The sequence below is a fragment of the Equus caballus genome, chromosome 19, assembly GCF_041296265.1.
Source record: "Equus caballus isolate H_3958 breed thoroughbred chromosome 19, TB-T2T, whole genome shotgun sequence".
NCBI lineage: Eukaryota > Metazoa > Chordata > Mammalia > Perissodactyla > Equidae > Equus > Equus caballus.
This window is the reverse complement of record NC_091702.1, coordinates 46,178,888-46,200,189: the sequence shown is the minus strand read 5'-3', so window position 1 is coordinate 46,200,189 and position 21,302 is coordinate 46,178,888. Positions and strand designations below refer to the sequence as shown.

General features: G+C 40.8%; 1 protein-coding gene across 1 annotated transcript in view; it reads right to left on the bottom strand.

The window, feature by feature from the left end:
* Positions 1-21,302, bottom strand: part of HACD2 (3-hydroxyacyl-CoA dehydratase 2) — a 96,728-nt gene that overhangs the window by 74,765 nt on the left and 661 nt on the right. Inside the window, exons 2-3 of the mRNA XM_023623642.2 lie at positions 18,351-18,468; positions 6,970-6,988 (exon numbers count right to left, since the gene is read on the bottom strand). Coding sequence (XP_023479410.1) covers positions 6,970-6,988; positions 18,351-18,468 — 137 coding nt within the window. The remainder of the gene's footprint in view (positions 1-6,969; positions 6,989-18,350; positions 18,469-21,302) is intronic.

Here is a 21,302-nt window from a genome sequence, read left to right as displayed (position 1 = left end):
GCCTTAGGTTGGTTGCTGATGGACTGGATGGTAAGATAATATTATATTTATTTATTTATTTATTTTTCCTTCTTCTCCCCAAAGGCCCCCATTACATAGTTGTATATTCTAGTTGTAGGTCCTTCTGGTTGTGTTGTGTGGGAGGCCATCTCAGCATGGCCTGATGAGCGGTGCCATGTCTGTGCCCAGGATCTGAACTGGCGAAACTCTGGGCCACTGAAGCGGAGCGTGCGAACTTAACCACTCAGCCACAGGGCCGGCCCCAGATAACATTCTTACAGAGAGGATATTTTAAATATCTCAATAACAGGTTTCCATTCAACCAAACCCCTAGCTGTTCCTGCAAGGACAGCAGACGGTAAACTTCTCCGATCTAGGCTCTCTCAAGGCTTTCCCTTCTAAACTCCAAGTGGGCCCAGAAACCCTCAGGGATTACGTCTTGCCCAATAATCACCAATGGAAGAGTTCATACAGCGAACTGACTGCTGGCCTGCTAGGTGCCAGGCAGTGCGCACGAGCTCTGGGTGAGTCTCCCACCTTCCTGCTCAGGCACTTTGGGCTGATGAGCATACTCTACTTCTCCCTTCCCTTCAGCTTAGTACATTCACACCGAGCAGGGAACAATGAACAGAACTGGGTGTTCCAGGCAAAGGAAACTGTGTAGATACCAAATTATGGAGAAGGTGAGAAGACGCAAGGTCTATTCAGACGGCAGAGGCTGACGCTTTGGGCATCAGGAACAGAAGATGAAGGTGCTAAAACTATCTTTCCTCCTCCTTCTCTCTCAGTCTGGAGGGGAGGAGCCAAAATATGATCAGGAGGCAACACAATGAACATAGAGCCACAGCAGAGGGAGGCTAAGGCAGGCTGGTCTGAGGAGCTTGACTGATCCGGGAAAGATTATGGTTTGAACATGGTGCTCTGGTCTTCACACACAGCTCTAGTGTCAGGATGCTGGAAAACGACTGTACTGAAAAACGACAAAGGCAGCATTGCAAGGAGGTGAAGGGTGACTCTGGCAACCTCCTACCCACGCAGCTCTCCAGGTGGGGAGCGTTAGGAGCCTCCAGGCGGGGGCTGGGAAGGCTGTGTCCATTTCTCCACCTCAAATGGCTCCTCCATCCCCTGCCAGCACCACCACTACACGTGCCCCTAGGCAGAAAGCAACGTTGGAATCTGAAATGTTTTTTATTTACATTTGTGGGGGGCCAAAAACCAGACTTGGGGCTGGGGGGGTTCCCCAGAGTTGAGCATGCTAAGAACAGGGCAGAAGAGGGCCAGCAAGATCCGTGTGACGCTGCACCAGCTCCCAGTAAGAAAAGGGGAGTTAGATGTCGGGATCAGAAACCTGTACTTTGGGAATACGACTATTTTTATACTGTTTGTATTTATGATACTTACTCCCTTTTTCTTCTTCCTCACTATTTGGTAAAGTTCATTTTTAAAATGTCAGCTAAGCTAAGTGAAACCAAGGAAAGCAGTTTTGTTTTGGTGCCGAGCCACACCCCCGAGGGCTGGGTGCAGGGGAGAAAGCAGAACTCCAGGTAAGTGAAACCCGGGGGGGATTAGCCCTTCCGTCCAGGATGCTTTCCTTCCAGAGTCCTCTTCTGCTACAACATGGAGGGCTCTTTGTCTGGTTTCCACAACTGGTGACGGCGGGTCCTTCACAACAGCGCAGCATCGCAAAAGACTGGGAAGAGCTTGACTCTCTCACAGTGGGGGCGGGGCCGCTGCAGTTTGGAGAGGATTTAATTGGTGGGAGAGAAAGCACTTCTGGTAGCAGGAGATGGTGTCTTCTGGTGCTCAGTCTCAGGGGCAGCTGCTCCCCTCCCTCTCTGGCACCATTTGTTACATAATGAAATCAACTTGAAGCCATATACTACATACCAACATTGAGGTGATTGTGAACTTCTTAGAATTCACTTTTTAAAAATAATTAAATAAAAGGAGTCATCAGTTTAGAGAGAAGTGCAAGCTGGCACAAACAGCAAATATTTGAAACCACAAATCTGGGACATCTAAGTGAAAGGTCTTCTGTCCTTGTCTGCTGATGATATCAAAGTGCTAATCCTCAACTTTTGACATCGTGCCCTCTGGACTATGACTGAGCTCCTGTTCAGACATCTGTTCTACACTTGTCAATCAAAAGAGAACTTCCAAAGTTATTTATATTGACCGTATAATTTCCAACTTGAAGGCTCACCAAACACACAATGTCATTATCTTACCAAGAGTATCTTCAGCTCCTGTCCCTCTACTCCTAACTTCCATCCCACAGATGGGGGAATTAGACTTCAGAGTGAGCTGGGAACCACCCCATGTGCCTCTTCACAATCTAATCTTGAACGCCACAGAAAAATAGCCAATGCTTCTTTCCATACAAACTGTACCACAAGAATAAAGAAACCACAACTCTTCTTGGCAGTGTTATGAAAGACATGTCTCAAAGGTTTTTTTTTTTTTCAATTCTCATTTCCAAAAAGAAAACCATTGCATAAATATAAAGCACTACAAATCTTAGGAAGAGGACTGCAACACCAGCTTTTGAGAAATCCTGCCCCTGCCTTATCAAGGGAGAACAAATCCCCCACCGTGAAGAAGCTGCGGCACGAGAACCCATCTGCGGGGACACAGGCCTGACTTCCGCACGGTAATGAGCCTCAGGTGGAATTTTAGTTTACTGCTTCTGGAGGCTATTTTTCCCAAACTGCATCGTCACGACCAAGAACAAGAAGCAACTCCATCCCATACTAAGAAGACGTGGCCCTGAAGCACGCACTCACTCGAAATTGTAATTTAATAAGAATATGGAAGAGCTTCATTTATATAAATCTAAATACTGAACATTACCTTCGGGACAGAATAAAACTTGTAACATTCTATGACCTTACAATGCTTTAGTTAATAACAACAGCTGCCACTTTATTGGGCAATTTTCAACATCGCCATGTTTCAGACACTAAGCGTTTTTCATACATTTTCCCATTTCATTTTCACAACAACCCTGTGAGGCAGGTATTATTATTCCCCTTTTATTGATGAAGAAACGAAGGCACACAAAAGTTGAGTGACTTCCTGAGAGTCACACAGCTAGTATATAACCCAGGCCTGCCTGAGGTCCAGACTTCCATCAAAAGTACGCAAACTAAAGGCATCTCAAGGCTCTAAAACAAGTTTTTAAAAGACCACGTTGTTATAGTGAAAACTTTCAGAAAGCCATGGGAAAATAAACCATTATTCCAAAAATAAGCTTGAGCTGTAGGAGTAAAAAAAATAAAGCATTGCCTTTAGGCCAATGCTAGAAACAGCCTTTTTATTTTTATTCTCATTAATTTTTTAAGGCACTGAAAATATTTTGAAACATGTTTTGGAAATTTTCACCGGAATTTGGTAAGATTATGATCAAATGTTCACTGAGCTCCCACTAGGTGCCATGTACTATTAGGTGCTGGGATACGGAAATCAGTAACAAACAGTTTTCATTCTTAAAAATTCAGTGATGTTGGTGGGCGATAAAGGACAGACCATAACGCACTGTGGAAAGTATAACAGAGTGAGGTGTAGGGTACTACAGAAAAGTGAGGGATGGTGCCTAATTTAGCCAGTAGGTGGTAGGGGTGTTTACTGGAGGAAGAGGAGTGAACAGTTGCCAGCTGAAGGGGGTGGGCTGTTCACTCCAGGCAGAGTGCAAAGCCTGGGCACAGGGCAGAGGAAGGAAGCAGGGCAATGGCGTGGTACATGGGGGGACCCACGAGAAGGTCAGGGTTGCTGAAGCATGGAGTAGGATGCAGGCAATGGACACAGGTAAGGAGCAGGAGGTGCATGGTGTCCAAATCACGAAGAAGTTTAAATCAGTGAAGCATTTTCAGCAGAGAAGTGACACACTCAGAATTATCCTTTAACTAAATCCCTCAAAGTTGTATGAGGGATGGACTTGGAGCCACATGGTTGTACGTTCAACTCTCGGCTCTAAGGCTTATTAGCTTGTGAACTTTCTAGGCCTGTCTTGTCAACTGTAAAATGAGAAGTAAATGAGATGATGAATGTAAAACACTGGAACACAGTAAAGCTCAATAAATGGTAGCCCTTATTATTATCATTAATATTAGTATTATAAGCCTCGAAGTCCAGGGAGACCCATATGGGAGTCCGGATGAGACACACTGAGGCCCTGAATAGGGATGAAAAAACAGGACAATCTGAGAAATATTTAAGAAACAGAATTGACCAAAATTGATGACCACTGGCTATGGGAGTGTGGGTAAGGGAGAGGGGGCACCATTGATGAGCTATAGGTCCAGGCTGGGTGACTGAACGGATGGTGGCTCATGGTGCCCCTGACAGAGAGAATATGGGAGGCAGAACAAGTTTGGGAGTCTGAGTCTTGGTGAGGAGGAGGTGTACATCCAGGAGTAGATATCCAGGAGGTCAATGGATGAGTTTGGAGTGTGGATGGCAGGTGTGGCTTGGAGTTTGAGAAGTGGGTGTCATAGTATCTCACACCATGAGAAGGGAAGAGATCACCCACAGGGGCCACGTTGTCAGAAGAGCAATGAGCTAGGCCAGACCGTGGGAACACTCACAATTAAGAGGCAAGGAGAGAAAGAGAAGCCCCCAAAGATAAAAAGGACCACAGGGGACCAGAAAAGCTTGGAGGCTCAGTGTAATGGAAGCTGAAGGGGCAGGATCTCATGGAGGGAGTCATCAGTGGTGCCCAATGTAGTTCTAAACGTGCCCTTGGAATTCAGCAGAAACTGTTGCTGATTTTAGACGAGAGGGTAATTTTAGGATAAGGGGGTACAGAAGCATGACTGCTGGGTTAAGGTATAAATGGGAGCGAGGAAGTGGAAAGAGTCTACCATAAACTTGGGAAAAGGGATGCAGAGGAATTATGTAGTAATAACAGGGGAATGTAGGGTCAAAGTTAGGTTAAAAATCATTTTTAGGATGGAGCATTCGAAACATTTTATGAGCTGAGAAAGAAAAGGCAGATGAGAAAGGGTGATGATGCAGGCGAGAGAAACACTGACAGAACAAGGTTCTTGAGGAAATAAGAAGGAATTGTGAAGTTTCTATTGTGTGTTAGGCACCATGCTAAGCGCTGGGGACACCTGTCAACAAACCAACAGAACAGAGTGTGACATGGATGCTAGTCTTTGGAGTGCATCCCGCCAGAGGAGCTCAGAGGGGGGCCCATCCGACCGCAGGTTTCCTGCACCCAAGCCTGTGCCTGCTCACCAGTCTATTCCCACAGTGTCTGGTCCCACCTGCTAGGCATTCAACAATGTTCCTGGCATGAATGAAAAATACACTTGCCAGAAGTTTTATTTCCAGGGCTGGAAATTTTATAAAGAGGCATGAGAATGTATTCTAAGACAGATAAAGTGAATTTGGTATTAAAATACAATGAAATATTAATTAAAATAATAATACACATGCTCAGAAAACATATGCATCTAAGAACTTTGTACAGAGGCAGCTGAAGGTTAAGAGAGTGGGGGAGACTGAGGGCACACTGTTCAATTATGTGGAGAAAGTCTAAAGTGGTTCCAGAACTCTCTCTGGCCAAATATATCCCCCAATCTGCAAGCTTATGCTTATAAAAATTTTCATCTCAAAATTACAGATAAGGGATTAAAAAGGAAATGTATGTGAGATCACACATCAGATAAAACCCAGTCACCATAAAATAAAATCAGTTAGGCAGGCTCCCGCTCAGACCGGCCAGGGTCCAGGTGAGGTTCCACCATTTACTGGCTATATGACCTGGGCCAGGTCCCTTAACCTTCTCCAGGAAAGCAGATCATGCGATAGATGAGTCCCCAAGCCCCTTTCAAATCTCTTGCTCAAAGGTTCTAAAGCAGAGTTTCTTAACCTTCTGGGGATCACATATTCCTCTGAGAATCTAATGAAAGCTATGAACTCTATTCTCCCACCCCACAAATAAACATACACACATGTACTCAAAATTCTGCAGATCATTTGAAACACCCGATGGTAGACCTCCTCCTAGTGGGCAAATAGCCGAGGTGCAGTTCTTTATAATGAAGATGCTCTGTCTTCCCAGGGATCCTAGAGAACCCTGCGAAACCCATGGTGGACAGTGTACTGTGTGTCCACCTGAACTGTACGTCTCCTCATCTCTGAATTCCCGAGTGCCAAGCACAGTGCCCTGAATACAGTAAGTACCCACTTAATTTGTAAATTAAGTTGACCAGGCCCATAATGGTTTGAATGCACAGTTCTCGAGCTTTCAGACCTTCCGTGCTTCTGAAGGAGTATCAACTCCAAACCCGCCCTTTGAGAGACAAGTCGGATGCACAGCACCCTCAATGGGCTTACTCTACAGGATCTGCCAACTTTCCAAAGGTGACTGACTGCTATTTAATTCGAGGGGTCTAGCCACCCAGACTAGCAGCCATGCCTCAGTTACAAAGCAGAATTGATGACCTCCTCTTCCCCTCAAAAGAAAACACACTGTACCTGCTTTTAGTAGAAATCCCTTATATTTGTATAACCCTTTTATTTACACTTTTCCAATCCCTCTCACATACATTAAATATTCATCCGAGAGGAAAGCAATATATGCAGTACTCCATTTTAAAAGATAAGAAAAGAGAATGTAGTATTTAAGGGTTCAGAGAGGACTTTCAACGTAGCCCAGCACCAGGACCCCAAGTCACATTTTGATAAATATGCTAGTATTTCTCTAGGACCCTTATGAGAAAGGGGGAGAGGCCTCTTTAATTGACAGAGAAAAACAGCTATGCCATTCAATAAAGTGTTCAGTAATAACATCCAAACAGTACTATGATTTTAGAAACCAATTTAAGCAATTTTATATACAATGATCAAATACTTTAGTTTTTTCAATATTCAGTAAGAATCGAATCAATCTATCATTTATGACTTGAAAAAAAAGAAAGCAGAATCCACTGTATATAGCAGGAGAGAAAATTCCATACTTACCTACTGCACAATGTATAATCTAGAGGAAAAAAGGGGGAAAAAGAGAATTAGTAGGATCGATAATATTATAGTTTTATTTCATATAAACTAGACTTCAGTAAGAATAGAGCAGAGCCTGCCAGGAGCATCGAATCTGAAAAACGAACATTCCATTTTTAAACTTGGCTACAGGCTATTTAACAAAATGCAAATTCTTGTTTGGTTTTTCATTTGTTCATTTTTAGTCGGTGTACCTGTGGAAGATTTTCTAAGGAGTAAAAATCTCACCCAGCAGCTTATCAAATGTTCAGGACTTCTTTTATAATATACAAATTTATAAGAACAGTAAACATACAACCTCTCCCATGCCCAATCTTCTCCAGAACAGAACTGTCACAGACTATGGAACTCAGGGTCAGAAGAGCTTTGCTGGCAAGCCCTTCAATGCAGACATTCACGCAACAAAGCTCTACCCTTGGTCCCCATCTTGCCTCATTCAAAGATCTCATTACTGGGGTGTTCCCAGTCCAATCTCTAACCTTAGATCTCTCTGAGCTCCAGACCCACATTGCAAACTGCCTTTGGATATCTCCATTCAAGTGGACCAGCAGCAGCTCAAACATGGCACGCCTCAAGGGGAAGCTCACACTTTCCTTTTTTCATACCTGCCATGCCTCTTGATCACCAACCTCCCAGTCTCTCAGGTTCAACCACTCTTTCATTCCCTCACCCCCAAGTCCACCTGGTTTCCAGTCCTGCCAATGCTTCTGGCATCTGTTTTCCTCCTTCTAAATGTTTTTTTTATTTCCAGTGCCTGGGATGAGATTGCTATCTCCTCTCTGTTTCAATGGCCATCCAACGTGCCAATGAGGTTCTTCTAAATCCTCTTCCAATTCATCCCTTATGTGGCTTTCACCCTGGTGGTGGTAGTAAAGAAGTAATCTGATGCCATCTATAAGACTGATTTATTGACCAGAGCTTTTCTAGATGATAAGACCTAACATTGATTGTAGTGCATTTTAGAATTTACATTTCTCTAGCAATCATGGTTTTTTTTATCCTAACAATCACCCTGGCTGAGAGGACAGATATCTCTACTTGCAGATGAGAAAACCAAGGCTTAGAACTGCTCAACTTACCCAAGATAGTAAGTGATATCTAGGATCAAGAAGCTAGGTTTTATTTCTACTCTACTGATTTTTCTATCATATTATTTGATTGTACCTTAGTTATAACTTGACAAGACTTACCTGAAACATGTCTGATAAGACTCTGTGCTCGATAAGACTTTTATTTCACCAAGCTTTTTTTGCGGGGAGGGGAGGAGGTGGATTAAAAAATCAAGCTGCACAAAGTTGTTGATAACGGAGAAGAGGATAAAAGAACTACCATATTGCAAATCTTATTCAAAAGAAAACACCTCTAAGAATCTCAAATGTGTGAATATTACAAGATAAGCTGAACCTCCTGCCAGAAAGTAAAGGGAAACTAAAAGATATAAGCAGATTAAAATGAGGAATGAAAGACATGAATGAAGAGCAGGCTTTGAGACAAGACAGCTGACAGTGCCCAGAAAGAAAACCTAGTCTATCCACATATGGGGCAAGACACCCAGGCCGCTGAGTAACCAGAGGGGACTGGAGGAAAGGATACACAGCACGTAAGGGCTGTTCTTTTCTTTGCTTGATGGAACAGTAGTAGGCCTGAGTCCCATCAGACCCAATCTCCCCTTCGAAATCACGTGTATTTTATAATGCCTCCTTTACTATCCTGAAATGAAATTCACAGAAGACATAACCTACCTAGACAAAATTTTCAAAAAAATACAATGTCCTAACTCAAATGGAAAGAAGAAACAAAAAGAAAATAATTAATTAAAAAATATGTATTTCAGTATATAAATGTTTGGGGACATAAAGACATATGGAAGCACTCAAATGTGTGTACCAACTTATGATAACTCTGGATTTAAAAATGAGAATATCAGAAACCACTCTGGACAAGTAAAGGAAAATAAAAGAGCAGAGACACAGATCAACACCAGGGAAAAAAAAGTATTAAGATAACAATGGAAATAGAGAAGTTATCCTACCTGAAGTTGGAATAATAAGCCAAGGTGAGTAACAAAGTAGAGAAAATATAATATTATCACAAATGAACTAGGGCTTTTTTCTTTTACGTGGCATCAAAATAATCCCCTAGATTATATCATAGGATGGGGTAAGAAGAAAGTATCACAGAAAACCTACCCTTCTGCCTTGAAATCCTGTTGAGACATACAAGCAGTGTCTAGTCTATAAAAAGACCTTGAAGACCATATTCTTTGAATGGTGTGACAAGGAATAGAAAATGGATTAGACCAAAAAACATCAATGCAAGAGGCAATAAAGCAGTTGTAAACTAGACTGGAAATAGTTTTAGGATCCCCAAACTACAATGATCCCCCTAAAAGGTGGTAATATGAAATATTAAAATAATCTATATTAAAGAAATCCAATGAGATCTTTGCATTTCATGTGTCTCCACTAACTTAATCATCGAGTCTGAACAGGAATCTCAAATCTCCAGTTACATATTTTCAGTTTCATTGCTTTTGCAGTAACAACACTATTGCCCTGAAATCCTTTTCCACTAAATATGCAAGCTGGAAATGCTACAATACTTACAGAACAGAATGTGCAGAAAGAACAAATTACTCAGTTATTTTGAGATGATATCTTTATTTCACTTAGGTTCCCTCTTCATACCAACTGTGGTAGGCAGAATGCTAAAGATGATTCCCCAAAGTTCCTGTTCCTTGGTTATCCAATCAAACACCAATCTAGGTACTACAGTGTAGGGGTTCCGCAAATATAATTAAAGTCCCACATCAATTGATTTTAAGATATATGCGCAGACCTGATCCAACCAGGTGAGCTCTTTAAAAGCAGAGTTTTCTCTGGCTGGTGGCAGAAGGGGCAGTCAGAGATATTCAAAGAACAAGAAGGATTCAATGAGCGATTGCTGGCTTCAAAGATGGAGGGGGCCCTGTGTAGGGACTGGATAGCAGCCTCTCGGAGCTACGCGTGACCTCCAGCTGAAAGAAGCAAGGAAATGGGGACCTCAGACCCACAGCCACAAGGACTTGGATTCTGCCAACAACCTGAATGAGCTTAGAAGCAGATTCTTCCCCAGAGGCCCCAGATAAGAGCCAGCCTGGCTGACACCTGGATTTTAGCCTGGTGAAACTCTGAGCAGAGAACCCAGCCAAGCCCAGTTTCTGGCTTACAGAACTGTGAGCTAATAAATGAGTGTTGTTTTAAGCTTCCAAGTTTGTCGTATTTTGTTATATGGCAATAGAAAACTAAGACAACCGTCTTCTCACTTAGTAAGCGTTTTGTGTAATTTTTCACAAAGATTTTGTAGTACTAATATGTGCTACAAAACTATAACTAACTTTTGTAGAGGGATTAGCTGGGGGGATATACAAAAGTCCGGGGGCATGCAGAACAAATCTTCATTGAGTTAGACTGTCTCAGATATCAATAGCATCCACATTCGTTGTGGCAATCAGAATACCTTCACAATTCTCCACAGTGTGCTCTACAGGAGGTCGCACGGCTCTTGTTGAGAGCCCCTGGACTAGAACAAGCACATTTCATTGGAAAAAATTTAGAAGACTTGCCATATTCAAAATCTCCCTTGAAAATATGTGTCATAAACTTCTCTCTCCTCTTGAACTCTTTCCATTTCCACCAACTGACAATAAATTAATAAGTTATAGAGCCAATTATAGCAAAAAACGTAAAATTAAGTGACAGAGATAGAAATGGTTATTAAGGAAATCTCACAATTTCCTCCTTAAAAAATGGATGTAAAATTCTCATATCCTGAGAGTGAAATGTTGAAGCCTCACAAAACTTAAAACTGGGAAAAAACTCAAGGTCAACTAACCTAGCATATTCATTGCAGAGAGGTTAAAACCAAGTGGCAAAACCAAGTCTTGGTACCCATATTTCTTGTCTCCAGTGTCCTTTTACATACACTGTGACACCTCTTAAGTACGATTCTATTTTTACTTCTATAGTGTTTCTGCCAGCTTTTCTATGATAATCATTCACCCATCAGCTAATTCCAGCAACTTGTGTCTCCTTTCCATGCTCCTCCGTGGGACAAACTGTGATCTCTGAGAGTTCCTCGCTGGCTTCTACTCTGAAACTGACCTTCTCTCGTGCTGTGACTGGTGGGCCTGCTTTTCCTGTGTGCTTGGTCACAGGAGGCTGGGCTGGGCTTTAGCAGGCTTAAGTCAGTCTTTTATAGGCAGCAGATTGTTGAATTTTGTTCTTTAAACCAGTAACCACCACTATACTTTTTTATTTGATAAAATTAATGAGTCTATTTGCATAAACCTCAGAAATGAGGCATTTGTGCTACACTCAATTATCCTATAGGTTTACTGTTACTGCTCCTTTTTCTAACAGCTGGTGTAAGATTCTGTACTTCACTTAAAAGATACCATATCTAAGCTGCCTATTTTCTTCCTTTCTCAGAAAACTTTTTAATCTTATTCTTCTCATTCTTTTTTTGTTTTCTATTACATTTTATTACATATTTATTATATATCTTCTTTGCTTTTATTTTAAGATTCAGAGAAGTGATATATAAACACACACTAAAGTATATAGAGTAAAAAGTAGAAATTCTCTTTTGTTTTCCCACAAATACCACACCCCTCCATGGGGCAAGTGCTAGCAACAGTTCGCTATGCATCCTTCCACATCTTTTCCAATATCTGCAATTTGCTTTTTTTCTACTGGTTTTCCCAATCTGAAAACATCCACAAATTTTGATAATTATTCTCATTATTTTCACCTTACAAATTAACAAGTTCAAAAACTCTGGAGTGACATAAAATTTATACTGTTAGGTCTGTCTTCCTTTGCTTACTTACACTCCCTCCTACTTCATTCTACCTGGTAAAAGTATGGAATATCTTACGAAATTCCATATAGACATCTTGCAATCTGTATCACGGTCTAAGCTATGCTGTCCAGTTCAGTAGCCACTACCCACAAGTGCCTATTTAAATTTAAAGCAAATAAAATTTACAACTTAGTTTCTTAGACCCACCAGCCACATTTCAATGGTGCAGGAGCCACGTGACTAGTGGCAACTGTACCAGACAGCACAGATTTGGAACATCATCACTAAGGAAAGTTCTACTGGACAGTGCTAGTCTAAAGACTTGGTTAATTTTATTTCTTTATTCATACAACAGTTAAATACCCTTTGGTAAGATTCTTGCAAAGTTCATTACTTTTTGTAGGTGTTTTCAAAATGTTTCCATATGTAGGAAACTGCATGGTGTTATCTAGGAGCCTAATACTTTCTCCTAGCTTCATGTGGATTTTTTTATTCTTCAAAGTCTAAGGTCCCAAGTTGTTTAACTATTACATTTTAAGATCTTCTCTTTTCTGCTGAAAATTGCTTATCTTTGTTTTAAGCTGAAAAATTTAACAAACAGGTGTCCAGGAAGGGAAGAGCTTTTTTTCTTGGAAAACAGCTCCTATGAGGAACTCTGTATACTCTCAATAACCAGACTGAGATGGTCTTTCAGTTCAGAAAAGTTTTCTAGACTTTTTCCTGATTATTTATGAGTTATACATTGCAATCTTTTCCACTTCTGGTAGCCTGTATACTCTAAATCTGTTTTCTAGATACTCTGGTTCTATCGCATTATTCATTAGTCTGTTGCATTTCACTACTTTCCTATATGATTTTGTTTTCCTCTTGTTCAGATAATCCTTCACACGTTAGCTAGTCCACCAACACATATCATCTCTGATTTACCCAGCACCACATATTTTGTAACGTTCTTTTTACACATCAAATGGTGAACTCTGAACATTCCCAATGGCTTCTGCTCTGTAATTGGTTTGTCTGGGAACTCCTGCCTTTCCTGAATCTTCAGTATTACCTATTTCTCTGCACTGTGGTCTCCTTCCTGCCCTGTACTGTCACCATCAATATTTTTAGTTATCTAGTTTTAAAAATTTCTGCACATTCCTTTCTACAACCATTAGCTGTCTTACCTCTCTGAAGACCATATCAATTTGCTTCTATTTGCTCATCAAGCAGTGGGAGCTGTGTGGGTGGGCTCCTGTTTCCCAAAGGCGCCCTCTTCCCTCCTAATGTTGTGACACTTATTAATTATACTCTAGTTCTGTTTTCCCTGTGGTTTTCACACTGTTTTTGAAGCTGGTTTGTCTGAGGTTTGCTGTCGTTACTGTATGTGTTGGATATCGCCACTATGACCTGCTCTGCCAGCTTTTCACAAGTTCATTTTAGAGGTATGTTTTCTCTAAACAAGTCTTCAGAATAAAGGTAGTCTAAAATGTACATATAGCTGTTTCAAAAGTTCTTTTCTAAGATCGTTATTATTGGGAAATCAGCATGGTTTCGCAAGGAGGAAAAATATTACAGATGGTGGTTATGTCCCCAGACAAGTTCACAAAGCAAACTTAACCTTGGATAAGCCTGAAGCATGTTATTATATTAGTAACACCACAGAACCTAACCACCAATATCTCTGCATGGAAAAAAATCATCTAGTGTTTGAGGCAAAAAGACAGAAAAACTGGCAGGGAGACAAATGGGAGGCCTCTTCTTCTTAAGGACACTACAAATTCTTAAGATTTTGCTGTATTTTTAGAGAAATACACAAAATCAGTTTCCTGAATATTTCATTAAAGGATTTAAAGAGAGTCTGAGGTGAGGCATGATGAGTTAGACCAGATTGCAGAGATGGGGCTTAGCAAGTGGTAGCTGGAGGTTGGACACATAACAAAAGCCATCCACTCTCCTTCACAGCTCCTCCAGCAGCTGTTCTGCCATTTCAAACCCAGCCACAGATCAACTCTAGGAGATCACAAATGAGACTGGGTTGGTTTTTTTTCTCTTTCTTTTTATAGATAAGAGGGTTCCAAGCAATGGAAGGATCTGGAAGAGAATGGGAGGGGAAAGGAGTTTCTGTGTGCATTAGGCATTCCCAGTTGGACAGTGGTAGGTAAATGATACATATAGTGATGCACATATGTTGAGGATGATCTTCATCAGTTTCAACAACTAACATCTTTGCAGAGCAATCCTTTACCCACTGGAATCCTCACTGTCAATCACAGAGGCATATCCAATCACGAGTATTTGAAAGTGTCTTTGCTATAATTATAGTCTTATGTTAACTACACGTATTTAGAAAGCCAAATTCTCTCAGAAATAATTTTAAACTGTCATAATCTAGCATCAATCTACTAATTCTAATCTTAACCTCAACTCTAACAAAGCTGGAAAGATAAGAGTCTGTCCTTATCAATATTATGGATCCAAAAAAATGAAGTAAAAAGAAAACTTATTCACATCTCATTAGAGGTGAATGGCATTTTAAAAAAATTTAGATATACTTCACAGACCACAAAATTCACACATTTAAAGTGTATATTCAGTGGTTTTTAGCATGTTCACAAGGTTGTGCAACCATCACCACTAATTCAAGAATATTTTCATCACCTTAACAAGACATTCTGTACTCATTAGCAGTCACTCACCATTCTCTCCTTCCTACAGCCCCTGGCAACTACTAATCTGTCTTCCACCTCTATGCATTTGCCTGTTCTGGAAATTTCATATAAATAGAATCACATAATACATGTTGTTTTGTGTCCAGCTTCTTTCAGAGCACAATGTTGTCAAGATTCATCCATGGTATAACATGTACCAGTAATTCATTCATTTTATGGTATGGAAATACCACATTTTGTTTATCCACAAATGACATTTTCGCTACCTGCGTTCATTAGGAGCTCTCGGGAGTACTCACAATTCAACTCAAGACACATCATATATATTCACATCCTAATCTCTGAGCCCACAAGATTACCAGTGTTTTACTTTCTGTCAGTTTATAAATCATCTCATACATTGTAATCTTCATTGTATTGTGTCTTAGTACTTTGGTAAATAGTTCTTGGGCTTTCTGCCTAGCGCTCCTTTTTCTAGAAATTGCCCCTTCCATCCAACTTTTATATGGTTAATGGGACCTTACTCCTGTCTTCAAGTGATTGGTCCAAGAATGGGCACCTGATCGAAGCTGGACAAATCAGGCCCTTCACTGCAAATGTGGAATTGGGAGCAAGATTCTGTTTCCAACCAGCTGTTCTCTTGATTGCAGGAGCTACAACCTCAGGAGCTTTTGGCTATTACCATTATCTGCCATGTAGACTAAGAAAACTAGTCTGCAAGAAGAAAGAAAGAATCAGACACAAGAGAGAGGAATAGCAGAGATAGCAGACGGAGCAAGAACTCCTGGGTTCCCCATGGTGCTTCAGTCCCTGACTCTAAGCCATTCCTGAAGTCCAGCTGCATCCCCATCCTTGGACAACAGGACAACCTATGCACTTATAATCAATTCCCTTACTGCTTCCGTTAGTTAAGGAGGTTCTGGTAATCTCCAGCCAAGAGTCCTCATATAACCACCTACCCAGTAAGATCTTAAGCTCTTTATTAGCAAGGGCTCAACCTCCATAGTACCCATTACAATGGCTCACACATACTTACTTAAATTATCACCCGTGGAATAATTTGGAAAATTATCTACAAAATATACTCAAGACATTCTTGGACAATGAATATCTAGAAGATAATTAAGATTCGTGTCCATTCTATAAAAAAGCTATTTTATTGTATCACCAACTCAATATATCTTTGCACTTATTTTGCAAAAAATTATTTAATTTCCTCAGAAATGAAACTATGTTTCTATTATACTACTACAAGCCCATTTGCACTTGCTTGATAAATGTTTTTCAACCTTTTAAAAAGCAAAGTGTTATGTTTTCCTGAGAAGATTCAAAGTTTCTTGAGAACAAGTAATCTTTATTGGCTTTTTAAGCAAACTCCCACAGAATGTACTGAAGAATAACATTCAGAGTACAGAGCTATATGAGTAGCTGACCTTCCAGCAACCATTTTCTCCTCCTGCAAACAGGAGATATTGTCAAGCACTAATAATTCCCATACGGATAACGTTACCTGTAATTAAACGATACCGTGCACATGTACTTATTATACAATGTAGGTTGGGCAGGCGATGAAACATTCCTTAACTGACAACTGAGGAAATGCAGTGTTGGTAAGCCTGCTCTCCTGCCCCAGGCTGAGGGGTCGCCTGCCAACACTGACATCTGCAAAGTTCATCCCCCGCGTCTTTCTGGGAGTCTTCTCTGCATTTTGCAGTCTTCTTCCCAAAACCAAATCCAGGATTTGTCACCTAATTGGTTCTTAGTGGGGATAACAGAGATAAAACTAAAAATCCAAAATATGTTCTTAAGTCCCTGTTAAAAATTCTATAGGGATAAATGGGCTAATCCTTCCAAGTCTAAGATTTGGTTCCTGAGTGGACTTTGTATAACACGATTTAATGTCACAACCTTCCCTCAGACATACTTAAATTTGTAAAATTAGACCTCTAATATTATAAAGTCTTACAGAGATAGAATCCCCTTTAAATTACTAAAATATTCCAATGAGTACAACTTGTTACTGTATCAAGCACTGGGGCAGTTTCTGACGGACTTGATCCCAAATTTCCTTCTCCATAGCTTGAGAGAACTGTGTTGGCCAGAGCTCTGAGAGACAAAGTACTACTTACTACCGCCCCCTTCCAAAAACAGTCAAAACTCTTAAGTTTAAAAAAGGGCCCACACTAGGATTTGCTGAAGTTTCCTCAGACTCAAACCGTCGGGGCAGGAAGCGCCTTTGGAAACTGATTTTAACTCAATTATTTTACAAATGAGGAAATGAGGTGGACAAGAGATAAATAACTTGCCCAAATTCACGGATAAGTTGGTAAAACCAGCATTCTTAGAATAAGGGTTTTCAGACTCGCAGCTGGAAGCTCACTTCCTCATACCATCTACCTAAAATATGAAAGTATGGACAGTATTGAAATCTCTCTGCTTTCCAAGGGACAAAAACAAAAACTACAATGTTCTGCTTTCAAACGTGAGGGTGAACAGCTCAAGTATCACATCTCATTTCATAGGGGTAAACGTTCCTTCTTAAATATTCCTCCAAACATCATGATGGGCGTGCCTGGAGGCTAATACCAGATCTTCTCTGCAACCTGAAGGGTTTTCACCATAATGAACCATGGTAGTTATTGATTTTGTGTGCCCAAAGCCATCCCCATCCCCCTTTTCCATTAACAAAGTCTACAGTCCCTTGGCCAGAAGGACGGGCAAGTGTCCTAGACCTGGCCAATCCAGTATCTCACATCACCGGCACGAGAGATGGGTCTAAGGAAGGCCAACTGGAATCCTTCCCTAGAACCGTGACAGATGCTGAGAAAAATGAACTCCCTCCCCATGTCCCTCCACGAGGAGAAGGCAGTCTGCAGGAGGAGAGCCTAAGATCAACACTCAAAGAGAAACACAGCTAAGGAAAGATGAGAGATGGAAAGAGAGTCTGGCAATGTCAAATCTTTAGTTCCCATTCCTGAGCCAGTTCCTTTGATTTTCTAAGTTAACCCTATCATCTTTGTCAACTACAGAAGCCAGGAAATTCCTTTTTCATTTAAAATAGTTTGAACTGGGTTTCCGTCACTTATAACTCAAAAATCCTAACATATACTGACCCCAGGAGACAGGACTGCATATATATTACCCTTAACACAGGGAAATTAATAAATTTTTGTTAAAAAACTTTTTTCTGATGCCTTTAGCCAGGCTCTACAGTTTCTTTTTTTTTCTAGATTTTTTTTAAAAAAATTTTTTCCTTTTTCTCCCCAAAGCCCCCCAGTACATAGTTGTATATTTTTAGTTGTGAGTCCTTCTAGTTGTGGCATGTGGGACGCTGCCTCAGCATAGCTTGATGAGCAGTGCCATGTCGGTGCCCAGGATTCGAACTGGCAAACTCCTGGGCTGCCTAAGCTGAGAGCACAAACTTAACCACTCAGCCACGGGGCCAGCCCCCTCTACTGTTTCTTATATGTATCGCTCCTGACACCCTACACTCACCAACGTCACTGTTTCCAATATATACCTGGCCGCTGACAGCATCTGAGTTTGCTAACACGTCCCTAACATGTCCCTAGAATTTTTTAAAATCCTAATATAAGCTTGTTTCATTTGATTTCCATAGACATTGAACGTAAAATATATTCTACGCAATTCAAGTTAAATGAGATTTTACTTTCTCTAGAACATCAAAAAGATAGTCTAGGTATCAATATTATAGTATGCTTTGAGGCAAGTTTTCAAAATTTAAAGCAAATCCAACAGAAATATCGCTACTGCAATATAATTTAGTAGCATGTTTTTATTTTATAACAATTGAAACCAGTAACAATGACAAGTCTCAGGACCTACCTCCAATAAGGCACCAGTTTGGAAGAATTTCAAAGGCTTTTCAATGGAATAATAAAGGCTGTGATAGCTGCCCTTCGCCAGGTATGCTCTGACCAGACCAACGGCTATAACGAGCCACCTAAGAAAAAGAGGAAAAAGGGCAATCAGGAAAAAAAAAAAGATAAGTAGGATTTAAGGTACTAGAAAGATGTGGCAACCACAGATATTGCTAAAGGTGACCTCAAGAATCAGTGTCCTGGATTTGTCAACTACAGCTCTCATATACCAGCTGAAATGCACAGAAATGTTGCACCACCAACAGCACCCGACGAAGCGTGCTCTGCAAAAGCACAGTGACACCTCACCCATCTGGGGCTCGGCTTTTTGGCAACCTTGCCTGTTGAGAACAAGGCCAAAATGAAGGGAATAAGCTAAATCGGTCCTTGTGCAGCTAAATTAAGTGCCAGAAAGTCTAAGACAAGAGAAAAAAACTGTTAGAGGAAAATTTTAAATGGCCTGTGCAGTTAAAAGGTCTGTAGTAACAATAATAGGGTGGAGAAAAGATGTTTTAAACTATTTTTACAAGTATCTCACAGAATATCTCCATACCTTAACACCTATCCTTTTAAAATGGCAAATGAAATAAGAATAAAAGGGTTCTTTTGAGCAGAATTTCCCAAAATCAATTCAGTAAAGAAAGCCAGGTCAATACAAACACAAATCAGGAAAGCTCTTAGGCATATCGCTGTGAATGTTGTATTTCTGTTCTATGTCCCTCTCCAAATGAAATTTCTCAGGCCCTGTAATTTTTTATTTAAGTTCCATGATGAAAAGAACAGACCTTTCTTATTAAGTTATGTCTCCTTGAGAGCAGTTATAGATTTACCTAAATGTACAATCTCAACTAGGCAATGGGGTAGATGGTCTATGTTATTGGTAGAAATTATCATACAAGGACATCAAATAAGAGTTTATAAGAGAAGAAATGATTCCCTAAAGGTGTAACTGGTCCGGTATTAGCAGCCTACAAAAAAGCTTACTCTACTCTCACAACCCCAGTTTCTCTTCCTGGTTTCAGACACCACCCCTTACCCTCCACCCCATTCTCTATGCTCATCACCCAGGAATAAACATCTTTCTCCTTCTTCCCCAATAGACCTTAAAATCTCTCCAGTCCAATGGTCTTATCAATGCCCCTGATGAGACAAGAATTTTATATATACACACACACACTCCTGTTCCTTTAAAAATCACACTGTAAACATGTATGTGATAAAAAAAACTTGCATCTGTAACACACTTCTTCAACAGCCTTGAGTCCAGAGAAACAGGTTCCAGAGGCAGACCTACTACAGCAGTCCTCCCCTTATCCTCCATTTCGCTTCCCACAGTTTCAGTTACCCATGGTGGTCAACCATGGTTTGAAAATATTAAATGGAAAATTCCAGAAACAAACAATTCATAAGTTTTAAACTGTGTGCCGTTCAGAGTAGCCTGATGAAACCTCCCACCATCCCGCTCCCTGTCCCCCAGGAGGTGACTCGTCCCTTTGTCCAATATATCCATGCTGTGTACCCTACCCACCCATTAGTCTCTCAGTAGCATCTCAGTTATCAGATCCACTGTGGTGGTATCGCAGTGCTTGTGTTCAAGGAACCCTTATTTTACTTAATAATGGCCCCAAGGCACAACAGGAGTGAAGCTGGAAATTCAGATATGCCAAAGAGAAGCGATAAAGTGCTTCCTTTAAGTGAAAAGGTGAAAGTTATTAAGGAAAGAAAAAAAATTGTATGCTGAGGTTGCTAAGATTGATTACAATATTGTTATAATTGTTCTATTATTAGTTGTTAATCTTTTATTGTACCTAATTCATAAATTACACTTTATCATAGGTATATATATGTATAGGGAAAAAAACAGTATATACAGGGCTCAGTACTATCTGCGGATTCAGGCATCCTCTGGGGGGCTTGGAACATATTCCTCGAGGATAAGGGGGGACTACTGTGCTTTCTGTGATATCAAGCAAGTTACAACTTCTCTGAGCCTAGGTTTCAACACCTGCCATTTCTAAAACTAGCAATAAAGCCTATGATCCTCTCAAGATATTTTTTTGTGAAAAAAGCAAGGTGCTGAAATGCTAATATGACATTAGCATTTGTGTTAAAAAAACAATGGGTGGGGGAATGTATATACACACATGCTTGTATCAGCATCTTAAGGATACGCAAAATGAGTGCCTCCAGGGAGGGGACCTGGAGGGAAGAGAAGGGTGAGACAGAAGAGTTTCGCTGTATGCTTTTGTGTATATTTTGAGTTTTGCACCCTGCTAATGAATCACCTATTTTAAAAATAAGTAAAACTGGATGTTCGCTATACAGTTCTTTCAACTTTTCCGCATGTTTGAAAATTTCAGAATAAAACGTTAGGACTAATTTTTTACAAATGAATACAATTCGAAAATACATAACGAACAGTCTGACCCTGTGGTCCTCCTGACCAACACCACTGGATCAAAGAACTGGAGGAAGCTGGAGATGACCTAGCCCAAACTCTTCAGTTTTACAGATGAAAAAACAGAGACCATGAGAAATAAAGTGATTTATCCAAGGTCACACAGCCACTTAGTATCACAACTAGAGCTAAAAGCCCGCTGTGACAAAGGCTGGAGTGAAATGAGGGAGAAACAAGTGGGGGTAAAACTAGTATCGAGGGTCTATTTCCCTCCTCCCCAGTAACTCTGCCTTCCACCCCTAGTGCCTTCCCCACCCCAATCCATCCTAAAGAGTCTACAGTCATCTGAAGCACAGCCCTGCTCATGTCACTGGTCAAAAACTTGGAACGCTTTTCAATTACCTCTCAGATTAAAGCTCAACCTGGATTTTGAAAACAGCCGCCTAAATAAATGGTCCCTCTGCAGCCACAACTTGCTCCACTCCCCTCGGGGGCAAGAGCTTGCCTTTCGTGACTCGC